Here is a 14,861-nt window from a genome sequence, read left to right as displayed (position 1 = left end):
CACAAAGAAGGAAACAACAGACACTGGGGTCTACTTGAGGGTGAGGGTGGGAAGAGGGAGAGGAGCAGAAAAGACAACTATGGGCTTAATACCTGGGTGATGAAATAATATATACAACAAACCACCATGACACATGTTTAGCTATGTAACAAATTTTCACATGTACCCCAAACCTAAACTAAAAGTTTTTAAAAAGAGTTTTGTTTTCAAAATCCTTTCTTCCTAGTAGGTTGCAAATTGTATTGAATAAGAATAACCAGGGATAAGGCTGAGTGTGTTAATCTCAGCACTTTGGGAGGCCAAGGCAGGTCAATCACAAGGTCAGGAGATCCAGACCATCCTGGTTAACACAGTGAAACCCCGGCACTACTAAAAATACAACAAATTAGCTGGGGGTCATGGTGGGCGCCTGTAGTCCCAGTTACTCCGGAGGCTAAGGCAGGAGAATGGAGTGAATCAAGGAGGTGGAGCTTGCAGTGAGCCGAGATCGCGCCACTGCACTCCAGCCTGGGCAACAGTGCAAGGCTCATTTCAAAAAAAAAAAAAAAGAAGAAGAAGAAGGAATATGATACCTGAGATAGTTTTTAAAAATGGAGGTATTGATAACCAAAAAGTTGGTTCCAGGACTGTAGGACTGATCGTTTAAAAGCATAGGACGTAAGGAAAATCTTAGCTATGTTGATTTAGTATTCCATTGTCATGCTTACATGATATATCAAGACAGCTTTTCTTAAAGGTTTTTATCTTAACATGATTTCTAGAGTTGTAATGGCATATCCCACAGATTTGTACTCTGCTTGAGTGTGATTCCTTAGGAACAAATTTGATTTGAACTCATTCACATTTAGAGAGGGTGTCAAGTTGAGAACCAGGTAGATTCATTTACCCTAAAAATGACTCTAAAATAAAGGGATTGAAGGAATTAGATTCCAAAGATTCTGGGTGAGAATTTTGAAGTATATTTACATTCAAGTGGAGAAAAAAGAGGCCAAAATTCAAGAATTGTGGGCTGACAGGAGAGCTGTGGATTAAGCATCAATTCTATTAAAAGGGGGGCTGGGCACAGTGGGTCACACTTTTAATCCCAGGGATTCAGGAGGCTGAGGTGAGAGGATGGCTTGAACCCAGGAGTTCAAGACCAGCCTGGGCAACATAGCAAGACCCTACTACAGGTATGACCCTACTACGTTGCACTTGGCCTCATCTTTTAATTAGCATAGAGCCCTTAGTTCCTACACCTTCGCTCCACAAGAGGGAAGTCAACACTAAGCCTCAGCGAGACATCTTTTCCCACTGTGGGCCCCGAAGCTCAGTGAAGCTAACTTGCTGGCCTCTAGAGAACCAAAGTCTGTGTCTAGAAATGGTTCTAGTAACTTCTCCACACCCCATGATGAAATAGATTACTGGGCTTTTTCCTGATGTGATGCAAGATCAAATACACTTTGTGTAATTCAGATTTTAGACTACACCAGCCAAAACCACAAGGACACTGTGCTACTGTCTTGAGTTGGTGACTCTCCTTTCATTCTACCTAATCACCCTGTGGCCCTGGGTGACAGCCAGCCTCTCTCCAGCCAAGGAGATCATGACTACAGTTGTGTAGTATTTGGTTCACAAAAACTCTAAACAGGAAATTCATGCCATTCCAGGCTGCAGTGCAGTGCAATGGTGTGATCATAGCTCACTACAACCTCGAGCTCCTGGGTTCAAGCAATCCTTCCACCTTAGCCTACTGAGTAGCAGGGACTACAGGCATGCACCACACCATGCCCAGTTCTTTTTTTGTTGGTTTGCTTTTGTAGAGACGGAAGTTTCACTATGTTGTCCAGGCTAGTCTCAAACTCCTGGACTTAAGTGATCCTCTCACCTCGGCCTTCCAAGGTACTGGCATTATAGGCATGAGCCAACCATACCTAGCCCCATATTCTTATTTTTCCTATACAATATTGGATGAGCAATATGTAGAAATACTGACTTGAACAGGTTTATTCCATTTAGTCAGAGACGATAAGCCAAATCCCTCAGGAAGAAATCACCCAGTCCTAATACTTTGAGCAAATAAAGAATAGCACATGACAGGAGGAACGTTTCAAATTTTTTTTGAAAAGCAAAAGGAAACATGAGCAGTCCAGGGCAAAGGAAGATTTGAATGTGAGCTCTGGCCTCACAACAGGAGAGATGGGTCGGGGTAGAAGAAGAGGAAAAAACCTCAGAAGATCAAAGTCTTGACCGGGTGTGGAGGGGGAGCAATGGGGCACAGAGCTACTCAGAATTCTACAAACTCTTTTTTTTTATTTATTTATTTTGAGATAGAGTCTTGCTCTGTCACCCAGGCTGGAGTGTGGTGGCACGATCTCGGCTCACTGCAACCTCTGCCTCCCAGGTTCAGGTGATTCTCCTACCTCGGCCTCCCAAGTAGCTGGGATTACAGGTGCATGCCACCATACCTGGCTGATTTTTGTATGTTTAGTAGAGATGGGATTTCACCATGTTGGCCAGGCTGGTCTTGAACTCCTGACCTCAGGTGATCCACACACCTCAGCCTCCCAAAGTGCTGGAATACAGGTGTGAGCTACAGCGCGTGGCCTGAAAACTCTTTTACACAAAACCAAGCCTCTTCTGTGCCTGTTTCCCCAGACCCCTTGGCTCCCTGGGAGACCCAGCCCTCCACTCCAGCCGCTCCACATCTCCACACCATGTTGGTCTTGGCCCACACAGCCAGAGCTTATTTGAGAGCCCTCAGCTCTCCAGGGCACAGCTCAAGGATACAGGAATTGGCCTTGGGGTTCTCAGATCCCCTCCGAGTCCCAGGGAGTGAGTTTCCTCAAATGAGTCACCAACCGCCATGCACAGGTTTCAACCCCAAAAGACACAGCAGAGCTCTCACCTTGACCTTCTCATGAAGCTTCACCTGCCTGTGTCTGTGCTTTTCGTTCCCGTGTGACAAGAACTTTCTTTACATCCTGTCCTCAGCCTCCCACTCTGGATTATTCCAAAGTCCATCCTCCAAGTTAGGTTCCTTAAGGAATCATTCCCAGCCTTCAGAATCGTGAGTCAAACATCTCATCTTTTTGGGAAGCCTAAATTTGAAGACTATCCTCCCCACCCAACCCTCTGTTTTTGTTTGTTTGTTTGTTTGTTTTCATAATACTTTGGCTCCAACTTGGAAATCAAAGCTGAGAAATTACTTCTTTAGCCTAATGAAATCCACATTTCCTTTTCTGGAGCAAAAAGTCCTATCTGAACACAGACAGCCCCAGGAAAGAAAGCTCAATCAAGAGGGAAAAATACCGCAACTGTATTTTTTAATTTAGAATAGGAGACACCCTCAACAAATCAAAGGATAAAGAATAAACAGCATAGGTCAATAAGGAAACCAAAAGCTCATGTGAGCAGGTCAGGGCTAAAGAACACTGAAAAGTGGGATCTGGCCTCATCTGTAACAACAGAGAGGAGTGGGGTGGACAAGGGGGAGGAAACCTCAGAAAACCAAAGTCCTGGACAGGTGTTGGAGAAGGGGAGAGGGGCACAGAGCCACTGAGACATCCAGAGAAAAACCCCTGCAGGGAATGATGCATCGGAGATGTGAAGACCTAAGAGCTTGCCAAGAGGAGGTCAAAAGAGTGTTTCTGCCAGGGAAGGTGGGTCACTACTGTAATCCCAGCACTTTGGGAGGCTGAGGCTGGTGGATCACCTGAGGTCAGGAGTTTGAGACCAGCCTGGCCAACATGACGAAACCCCAACTCTACTAAAAATAAAGAAATTAGCTGGGCGTGGTGGCAGGCACCCGTAATCCCAGCTACTCACAAAGCTGAGGCAGGAGAATTACTTGAACTCAGAAGATGGAGGTTTCAGTGAGCCGAGATCACGCCACCGCATTCCAGCCTGGGTGACAGAGCAAGACTCCATCTAAAAAAAAAAAAAAAAAAAGTGTTTCGAATCAGGTCAGCATGAAACAGCTTGTGGGTGTGGGGAACACAGGAGCCTGACAAGGGAGGTGACCTGGGGATAGGGCTGGGCCATGAGCATGGACTAGGCATCAGGGATGATAAAGGAGTCCAGAGAACCAGATGTGGGTCCTTCGACGGTCACTGCTTGCTCCACCAAAGGAGGACCACCAACAGATTCTGCCACAGGCTGGACCACATCCAAGTGCAAATTGAGGAGGCCCCAACCCAAAAAGTCTCATTGCCAAAAATGATCTCCTTTAATAATTTCTCAGTCAAGTCACCTTAGAATAGCATGTCACTTTGTATACCCCATGTTATATTGTTCATAATATTCAACAGAAGAGAGGATGATATTACTCCCAATATCACAGGAGGTGTACACTCCCCTGTGATATTGTTCCTAATCTCCAGGGGGAAAGAGGATGATACTACTTCCAATATTGCAGTGGGGTGTACACCCCGCCGTGATAGTTTTCATAATATCCACGGGGAAAGAAGGTTATATTACTCCCAATATCGCAGGGAGTGTACACCCCTCATGTGATATTTTTCAAAATATCCATGGGGGGAAACAATAATATTACTCCCAGTATCGCGGGGGGTGTACATGCCCCTGTGATATTGTTCGTAATATTAAGAGAAAAAAGGAATATTATTCTCTCGCTCCTGAATATTACGAACAATATTGCGGGAGGTGGTTCATCCCCTGCGATATTGGGAGTAGTATCATCTTCTCCTTCCCTAACTAGTACAAACAATATCACAGGTGAATGTACACCCCCTGCAACACTGGGAGTAATATCATCCTCTCTTCCCGTGAATATTATGAGCAATATTACAGGGGGTGTGATATGGTTTGTAAAATTGTTCGTAATAGCCCCAGTGATATTGTCCGTAATATTAAGGGGCAGAGATGATCATATGACTCCCTTTACAGTTTTCAGGAGCAGAGAGGAAAATGATCTCCTTTAATAATTTCTCAGTCACTTTAAAATAGCATGTCACTTTGTACACCCCATGTTATGTTGTTTGTAATATTCAACAGAAGAGTAAACGATATTACTCCCAACATCACAGGGGGTGCACACCCCCGTGTGATATTGTTCGTAATATCCACTGGGGGAGAGGATGATGTTACTCCCAGTATCGCAGGGGGTGTACACCCCTCTGTGATATTGTTTGTAATATTCTGGGGGGGAGGATAATTTTACTCCCCATATTGCAGGGAGTATACACCACCCCGTGATATTGTTTGTAATATACAGAAGGGTAGAGGATGACATTACTGCCCATATTGCAGGACGTGCACACCCACATGTCATATTCTCCGAAATTTCCATTGAGGGTCAGGACGATATTATTTCCCGTATGGCAGAGGGTGTACACACACACCCCCCATGATAAAGTTCATAATATTCGGGGGGGAGAGGATAATATTACTCCTCATATCGCAAGGTATGTACATCCCCTGTGATATTGTTTCTAATATCCAGGGAATGAGAGGATGACACTACTCCTTATATGGCAGAGGGGGCACACCCCCCTGTGATATTGTTCATAATATCCTGGAAGGGAGAGGATGACATTACGTCTTATATCGCAGATGGGGTAAACCCCCTGTGATATTGTTGGTAATATCCAGGGGAAAGAGGATATTACTCCCCATATCCCATATTGCAAGGACTGTACACCTTCCTGTGATATTATTCATAATATCCAGGAGGGAAGAGGATGATGTTATTCTCTGTGATATTGTTCAATATATTCAGAAAGGGAGAGGGTGATATTGCTCCCAATATCGCAGAGGGTGTACACTCTTCTGTAATATTGTTTGTAATATCCAGGAGGGAAGAGGATAATATTACTCCCAATATCTCAGGGGGTGTACATCCCCTGCGATATTGTTCGTGATATCCAGGAGCGAGGAGATGATATTACTCCCAATATCGCAAGGATTCTACACCCCCTTGTGATTTTGTTCGTAATCTCCAGGAAGGGAGATGATATTATTCCCAATATGGTAAACACCCAGTGTGTACACCGTCTGTGATATTGTTAGTAATATCCAGGAGGGGAGAGAACGATTTTACTCCCAATATCGCAGGGGGTGTACATCCCCTTTGATATTGTTCGTAATATCCAGGGGGAGAGAGGATGATAAAACTGCTTATATCACAGGGGGTGTACACCCGACTGTGATAGTGTTCGTAATATCCAGGAGAGGGTGAAATAATATTACTCCTCATATCGCAAAGTGTGTAGACTCCCCTTGATATTGTTCGTTATATCCAGGAGAAAAGAGGATGATATTACTCCCCATGTTACAGAAGGTGTACATCCCTCTGTGATATTATCGTAATATCCAGAAAGGGAGAAGATAATATTACTTTCCATATCACAAAGGGGGTACAGGCTCCTGTGATATTATTTGTAATATCCTGTGGAGAGGGGATAATATTACTTCCCATATTGCAGGCGGTGCACCCTTCCCTGTGATACTATTTGTGATATCCAGGGGAGGAGAAAGGTAATATTACTCCCCGTATCGCACCCTGTAACACCCCCTTGTGATGTTGTTTGTAATATCCAGGGGGAGAGATGATATTGATCCCCATATTGCAGGAGGTGTACACCCCCCTGTGATACTGTTCATAATATTTAATGGAAGAGAGGATGATATTACTCCTTACATAGCATGGGGTGTACGCCCTTCTGTGATATTATTTGTAATATCCAGAGAGAGAGAGGATAATATTACTTCCCATGTCGCAGGGTGTGTAACCCCTCTATGATATTGTTTGTAATATCCAGAAGGGGAAAAAATGACATTACTCCCCATATCACAGAGGGTGCACACACCCCTGGGATATTGTCCATAGTATTCAGGAAGGGAAAGGAAGGTATTACTCCCCATATTGCGGTGGGAATACATCCTCCTATAATATTGTTCGTAATATCCGGGGGAGGGAGAAGATGACATTACTCCCCATATGGCAGGGGGTGTACACCCCCCTTGTAATATTGTTCGAAACATCCAGAAGGGGAGAGGATGATATTATTCCACATATCACAACAAGGTATACATTCCCTTGTGATATTGTTCGTAACATCCGGGGGGGTGAAGAGGATGCTATCGCCTCTCTGTGATATTGTTCATAGTATCCAGAAAGGGAGAGGATGATATTACTTCCCATATCGCAGGAGGTGCACACCCCTCTGTAATATCGTTTGTAATATCCAGGGGAGGAGAGGATGACATTAATCCAAATATCGCAGGAGGTGTACACCCCCCTGTGATATTGTTCAAAATATCCAGCGGGGAGAGGATAACATTAATTTCAATATCGTAAACATCCTGTGTGTACACTCCCCTGTGATATTGTTCGTAATATCCGGGGGGAGAGGATATATTACACCCAATATCGCAGGGGGTGTACACAACCCTGTGATACTGTTCGTAAAATCAAGGGTGGGAGGGTATGATACTACTTCCAATATCGCAGGCGGTGTACACTCCCTGTGATATTCTTCCTAATATCCAGGGGTGATAGGATGATATTATTTTCAATATCGCAGGGAGTGAACACCCCCCCGTGATACTGTTTGTAATATCCAGAGGGGGAGAGGATAATATTACTTCCCATATCACAGGGTGTGTACAACCCCCCCATGATATTGTGTACACCCCCCCGTGATATCGTTCCTAATATACAGGGGCAAAAAGGATGATATGACTCCCAATATCACAAAGGGTGTACACACTTCCTTTTGATATTGTTCCTAATACCGAGAAGGGGAAAGCATGATATTACTCCCAATGTCGCAGGGGATGTACACACGCCCCCGCAGTGATACTGTTTCTGACATCCATGGGGAAAGAGGATGTTATCACTTCCAATATAGCAGGGGGTGTACACTTCCTCTGTTATATTTTTTCTAATATCCAGCGGGGCAGAGGATAATATTACTCCCAATGTCACAGAGGTGTCCACCCCCCACTGTGATATTGTTCCTAATATCCAGGGGAAATGAGGATGATATTGCTCCCAATATTGCAGAAGGTGTATTCCTGTCTGTAATATTTTTTCTAATATCCAGGAGGGAAGAAAATGATACTACTCCCAAAATTTCAGGTTGTGTACATGCCCCCTGTGATATTGTTCCTAATATTCAAAGCAGGAGAGGACGATATGACTCCCAACCTGGCAGGGGTTGTGCACCCCCACTATGATATTGTTCCTAATATTTAGACTGAGAGAGGATGATATTATTCCCAATATCGCCGCAAGTTTACACTCCAGAGTGATACTGTTCCTAATATCCAGCGTGGGGAAGGATGATGTTACTCCCAATATCGTCAAAGTTGTACACCCTCCCCCCACTATGATATTATTCCTAATATCCAGTTGGGAAGAGGATGATATTTCTCCTAATATCACAGGGGGTGTACACTCCCCTCTGACACTGTTCCTAATACCCGGGGGAGGAGAGGATGATATTACCCTAATATCACAGGGGTTGCACACGGCAACTTTGATATTGTTTTTAATATCCAGGGGCAGAGAGAATGATATTACTCCTGATGTTGAAGGAGGTTACACCCATTCTGTAATACTGTTCTTAATATCCAGGGGCAGAGAGGATGATATTGCTCCTAATATCGCAAGGGGTGTACACCCACCCTGTGATACTGTTCCTAATATTGAGGAATGGAGAGGATGACATTACTCCCAATACCGCAGGGAGTGTACAGCCCCCCTGTGCTATTGTTCGTAATATCCAGAGGGGGTGAGGATGGTATTACTCTCAATATCGCAGAGGATGTACACCCCCTTGTGATATCGTTTGTAATATCCAGGGAGGGAAAGGATGATATTACTCCCAATATCCACCGGAAGAGAGGATGATATTACTCCCAGTATCAGACAGGGTGTACATTCCCCTGTGATACTGTTTTTAAGATTTAGGGGAGGAGAAGATGATATTACTCCCAATATTTCAGGGGATGGAAACCCCCGTAATATTGTTGGTAATATTTGGCCCTAAATGTTATTAAAAGAGTTGGGCATGGTGGCTCACACCTGTCATCCCAGCACCTTGGGAGGCCGAGATGGGAGGATAACTTGAGGTCAGGAGTTCGATACCAGCCTGGTCAACAAGGTAAAACCCCATCTCCACTAAAAATACAAAAATTGCCTGGGTGCAGTGGCTCACACCTGTAATCCCAGCACTCTGGGAGGCCGAGGCGGGCAGATCACGAGGTCAGGAGATCGAGACCATCCTGGCTAACACAGTGAAACCCCGTCTCTACTAAAAATACAAAAAATTAGCCGGGGGTGGTGGCGGACTCCTGTGGTCCCAGCTACTCGGGAAGCTGAGGCAGGAGAATGGTGTGAATCCAGGAGGCAGAGCTTGCGGTGAGCCGAGATTGCCCAACTTCACTCCAGCCTGGGCGAGAGCGAGACTCTGTCTCAAAAAAAAAAAAAAAATTAGCTAGGCGTGGTGACAGTCACCTGTAATCCTGTCTACTCAGGAGGCTGAGGCAGGAGAATCACTTGAACCTGGGAGTCAGAGGTTGCAGTGAGCCAAGATCATGTCACTGTACATCATGCCCTGGGTGACAAAGTGAGACTCCATTTCCCAAACAAAAAAGGCTATTAAAGGAGACACTCCAAGGTAGGGCTTCCTCCAGTCGCACTTGAAGTTGGTCCTGTCAGCAGGAGAGTCTGTGGGTGGTCCTCTGTCGAGAAAACAGGAGGTGACTGTGGAAGGACCCACATGTGGCTCTCTGGATCTCTTCACTCTCCCTGATGTGTTGAGTCGATGCTCCTGGCACAGCCATACTCCCAGGTGACCCTCCTTGTCAGGCCCTCTTACCCTCCCCTCTCAGCTGTCTCATGCCCACCCGTTAGGAACAATCTTTTGACCCTCTTGTTGGCAAGCTGTCCTAAAGGGTCCCATTGCTTCAAAAATCTCATATTTTGCAGGAAGTTTTCACTGAGTGTGTCAGTGGCTCTGTGCCCTCTCCTTCTCCCTGACACCTGGCCAGGACTTGGGTTTTTTGAGGTTTCCTCTCCCTTATCCACTTCCACCCACCTCTCCTGCTCTAGATGACACCAGGTGTCCCATGCCAATCTTCCTAGCTCTGACCTGCTCATCTGGACTTTCAGTTTCCTCACTGACCTGAAATGTTTATACTTCACTTTTGATTTATTCAAGATATTCTCATATTTTAAAATATGGGCCGAGCACGGTGGCTCACGCCTGTAATCCCAGCACTTTGGGAGGCTGAGGCAAGTGGATCACGAGGTCAGGAGTTCAAGACCAGCCTGGCCAAGATGATGAAAACCTGTCTCTACTAAAAATACAAAAATTAGCCAAGAGTGGTGCCATGCACCTGTAGTCCCAGCTACTTGGGAGGCTGAGACAGGAGAATCACTTGAACCCGGGAGGCGGAGGTTGCAGTGAGCTGAGATAGCACCACTGCATTCCAGCCTGGGTGATAGAGTGAGACTCCATCTCAAAAATAAATAAATAAATAAAATATTAATGGTTATATTTCTCTTTTTTTCTTCTTCTTATTTGGACCCTTCTGCTGTTTGAATAGCTTTCCCAAGAGAATGTGGATTTCATTTAGACAAAAGAAATAAATTTTCAGCTTCCATTTCCAAATTGGACCAAAGCGGTAAAAAAATTTAACCTTCGGCCAGGCGCGGTGGCTCACGCCTGTAATTCCAGCACTTTGGGAGGCTGAGGCGGGCGCATCACAAGGTCAGGAGATCGAGACCATCCTGGCTAACACGATGAAACCCCGTCTCTACTAAAAATACAAAAAATTAGCCAGGCATGGTGGCAGGCACCTGTAGTCCCAGCTACTCGGGAGGCTGAGGCAGGAGAATGGCATGAACCCAGGAGGCGGAGCTTGCAGTGAGTGGAGATCACGCCACTGCACTCCAGCCTGGGCGACAGAGCAAGACTCTGCCTCAAAAAAAAAAAATATTTAACCTCCAAATTTGGGCTTTCCTGAAAGATAAGATGATTAACCCAGAATTCTGCAGGCTGGGAATGACTCTATTACGGACCTCAGCTTGGAGGATGAATTTTGGGATAATATAGAGTGGGAGGCTGAGCATAGGACATAAAGGAAGTTCTTGTCACACAGGAAGGAAAAGCACAGACACAGGCGGGTGAGACTTCATGAGAAGGTCAGGGTGAGAGCTCTGCTGTGTCTTTTGGGGTTGAAACCTGTGCATGACCGTTGGTGACTCAGTTAAGGAAACTCACTTCCAGGGACTCTACTCGGAAGGAGTCTGAGAACCTCAGGGCCAGTTCCTGCTTCTTTGAGCTGTGCCCTGGGGAGCTGAGAGGTTTCAAATAAGCTCTGGCTATTTGGACCAAGACCAACATTGTGTGGAAATATGCAATAGCTGACGTGGAGGGGTTTCCCAGGAAGCCAAGGAGTATGGGGAAACTGAGGCACAGAAGAGGTTTGGGTTTGTGTGAAAGCTTGAAGAGTTCTAGTGCCTCACAGCCAGAGAGGCCATGGCCACACCTATGTACGTCAGCACAGGACGCCTGAACAGTCCCCAAGGGAAAGGGGGTTCAGACTACACTTGGGATTGCCCAGGTCAAAGTGCCCAGGAACCATGGCCTCCAGGGGAAACCAAGAGTTTCAGATGAACCCAGTGCTTGAGGGCAGAACCAATGAGAAAATCTAGTCACATTTCTACAGCACATCACCATTAAAAATAGCATTCTCTGTTATGTTAGGCAAGGAGGGATGATTATTTATTAACTTCTACAGATTAGACAATGGGGTGGGGGTGGGCTCAAGGTGAGATGATTTTTTGGGTCCAGGTCAGCTCAGGACAGGCATCCCAGTCTTCGGTCTCCAAATCCACCTCCTATCTGTCTCCCCACGCTGCTCCTCAGGCCTGTGGATCCATTGACGGTGATTTCTGTGGTTCAGCTCCCACGTCAGACAGGAAGGGCAGCTACTGGGGCTGAGATCCCACATTGCCTCCAGCCCTTGCTTCCTACCTGGCCTCCCCGGGCACCACCAGGGGCTGGGCCAGGCTGCTGTGCTGCACATAGCAGGAGTAGGGGGCTGTGTCCTGCGGGGGCACAGCCACCACCACCCAGGACTGATAAGTGCCATTTTCATTGTGAAGAACCTCTCCCCGTAGCTCAGGTTCCTGCACCTTGCCATCCCGAGTCCAGTGCACATCAATTTTCCCTGGGTAGAAGTCGTAGGCCAGGCACTTGAGTTTCTTCTTTTCCCCTAGGGCCTGGTGGCTGGTGACCACCACAGAGGGAGGATCTGTGGAGGGAGAGAGCGTGACACCGCAGGCTTGAGGTCGACTTCTCCTGGCCCAGGTCTCTTCCCACCCCCACCCTTGTCTGTCAGCGATCAGCAGAGCTCTAAGCTCTGTTCCTGCCCACTCCACCCCACCCCCGGCCCCAGGACACGTTCCAGAATATCAGGGAAGGCTGACGCTTTCCCTCTTGCCCAGTCCCCCCACCACCCATGTATTGACTCTGACGGCAATAAGTTGTGAATGCTCCGTGCACTTCTCCACGTTTTCCCACTTCTCAGTGGGCTTTGGAGTTCTCCTCTCCCCTAGTCTCAGTCCAGCTGCACGGTTCAGCCCATGCCTCTATCCAGCAACCGCTTCCCTGCAGCACTGCACAATCCTGAGTCTCACTACGTCTCCAATCCAAGTCTCAGCTTGCAGCCATCAGTCCCGCTCACACTGGCTCGCTCTTGTCCTTCCGGGGCTGACATTTTACACACCTCCCTTCTCTCCACCACCCAGATGGGAGGCATCATTGTAGAGAGAAACAACGATGGGATTTGGAATCTGAAATCTGGAATTTGAGTCCCAGCTCTGCCTCTTACAGTGTTAACCTCACCTCTCTGATCTCAAGCTCCTTGTCTGTCAATTGGAGATGATTTGGGGACACCCATCAAGAAAGAATAGCCTTCCTGGCCCATTCTGAGTGAAATTTTGAGATGTTCTTTTTGGACCACAAATTACATCATCCCAGAGAAGGAATGAATCCTAAAAGATGAAAGCTGGGGGCCTGAGGGACATCCAGGAACAAATGAGACCGGACTAAGATGTTGCCTGAGCTCCTAGCCTGAGATCATCTTTTATTCTGGGCTCAGTACTGGGGAGCAGGAAGCAGTGAGTACCTTGCCGGTCCAGGATATTTTTGCTGTATTTCAGGTATTTCCGCAGAGTCGCAGGGCACTCCTCCTCCAGGTATGCCTTGGCCCGCTGCACGTAGACTGGTTCTGCCTCCCACTTCTGCTTGGTGTTCTGGGCTGCTGGGTCCAAGGCAACCCAGGCTGGGATTTCTTTGTTGAATTCGATGTAGTCCTTTCCATCGTAATAATACTTCCAGAATGATCCACTGCTTCTGTTATTCTCAATCTCACAACCGAACCTTCCATGCAAGTTGTGAGACCCTGAAAACTCCCCCGACCCCACAGAGAGACAGTCAGCCTGGTGCGAAATTTATCGAAATAACTCTTAGTCCTGCACACTGGGCATCCCAAAAGAAATAAAGGTTTTTGCAATTCAAGCATGCAATCCCTTTATCAAGACAAATATGTTATTATTCCAATATATACAGCAGACAGAGAGGGGCTAACTCAGTTTGGTTTGGCATTTCAGGTTTGTCTCAGACGAGATATGTTCCTGCTTAAGAGAACTACAGGCTGGGTGCTGTGGCTCATGCCTGTAATCCCAGCACTTTGAGAAGCTGAAGCGAGTGGATCGCTTGAGCCCAGGAGTTCAAGACCAGCCAGAGTAACATGGCAAAATTCCACCACTAAAAAAATTTTAAAATTAGCGCAGCATGGTGGTGCAATGCCTGTAGCCCCAGCTACTCAGGAGGCTGAGGTGGGAGGATCACGTCAACCTGGGAAGTCAAGGCTGCAATGAGTCAAAAATCACACTACTGCATTTCAGCCTGGGTGACAGAGTGAGACCCTATCTCAAAAAAAAAAAAAAACCACTGGGCTCAGTGGCTCACACTTGTAATCCCAGCACTTTGAGAGGCCGAGGAGGACAGATCACCTTAGGTCATGAGTTCGAGACCAGCCCCACCAACATGGTGAAACCCCATCTCTACTAAAAATATAAAATTAGGCTGGGTGCAATGGCTCACACCTGTAATCCCAGCACTCCGAGAGGCTGAGGCCAGAGGATCACCTGAGGTCAGGAGTTTGAGACCAGCCTGGCCAACATGGTAAGACCTCGCCTCTACTAAAAATACAAAAATGTGCTGGGTGTGCTGGCACACACCTGTAATCCCAGCTACTCGGGAGGCTGAGGCAGGAGAATCACTTGAACCTGGAGGACAGAAGTTGTAATGAGTTGAGATGGTGCCATTGTATATCAGCCTGAACGACAGAACAAGACTCTGTCTCAAAAAAAAAAAAAAAGACAAAATTAACTAGGCGTAGTGACACATGCCTGTAGCCTGTAGTCCCAGTTACTCAGGAGGCTGAGGCAGGAGAATCGCTTGAACCCAGGAGGCAAAGGTTGCAGTGAGCCGAGATCGCGTCATTGCACTTCAACCTGGGCAACAAGAGCAAAACTCCGTCTCAAAAAAAAAAAAAAAAGAGCTACAGAATATAGATAGATTTCTATCTCTTCTATAGCATCTCTTCTAAGAGAATTATTTGTTTTAATTTATGCTGAGTCCTGAGGAAGCTGTCACAACCACACCAAAGTGTACTTCCAAATTGGCTAGAAATTATTTGTGATTTCATATGAGAAAGGAAGACTCTCCTTTTCTCTCAGTTCTAGGAAGAGTTCATATCATCACCTAAGTAACCCTAATCTGATCACTTCTTTCTTCCTTTCTGGTGTTTGATATCTTTTTTTTTTTTTTTTTTTT

At 46.3% G+C, this 14,861-nt stretch overlaps 1 protein-coding gene across 1 annotated transcript in view; it reads right to left on the bottom strand.

The window, feature by feature from the left end:
* Positions 1 to 11,711: 11,711 nt before the first annotated feature.
* LOC105543703 (zinc-alpha-2-glycoprotein) overlaps positions 11,712 to 14,861 on the bottom strand; it is a 16,817-nt gene continuing 13,667 nt past the window's right edge. Inside the window, exons 3-4 of the mRNA XM_011985735.1 lie at positions 13,147 to 13,422; positions 11,712 to 12,270 (exon numbers count right to left, since the gene is read on the bottom strand). Of these exons, the coding sequence (XP_011841125.1) occupies positions 11,987 to 12,270; positions 13,147 to 13,422 (560 nt within the window). The 3' untranslated portion in view covers positions 11,712 to 11,986. The remainder of the gene's footprint in view (positions 12,271 to 13,146; positions 13,423 to 14,861) is intronic.

This window comes from Mandrillus leucophaeus, unplaced genomic scaffold (assembly GCF_000951045.1).
Source record: "Mandrillus leucophaeus isolate KB7577 unplaced genomic scaffold, Mleu.le_1.0 Scaffold29, whole genome shotgun sequence".
Taxonomy (NCBI): Eukaryota; Metazoa; Chordata; class Mammalia; order Primates; family Cercopithecidae; genus Mandrillus; species Mandrillus leucophaeus.
This window is presented reverse-complemented; position numbering and strand designations above follow the sequence as displayed.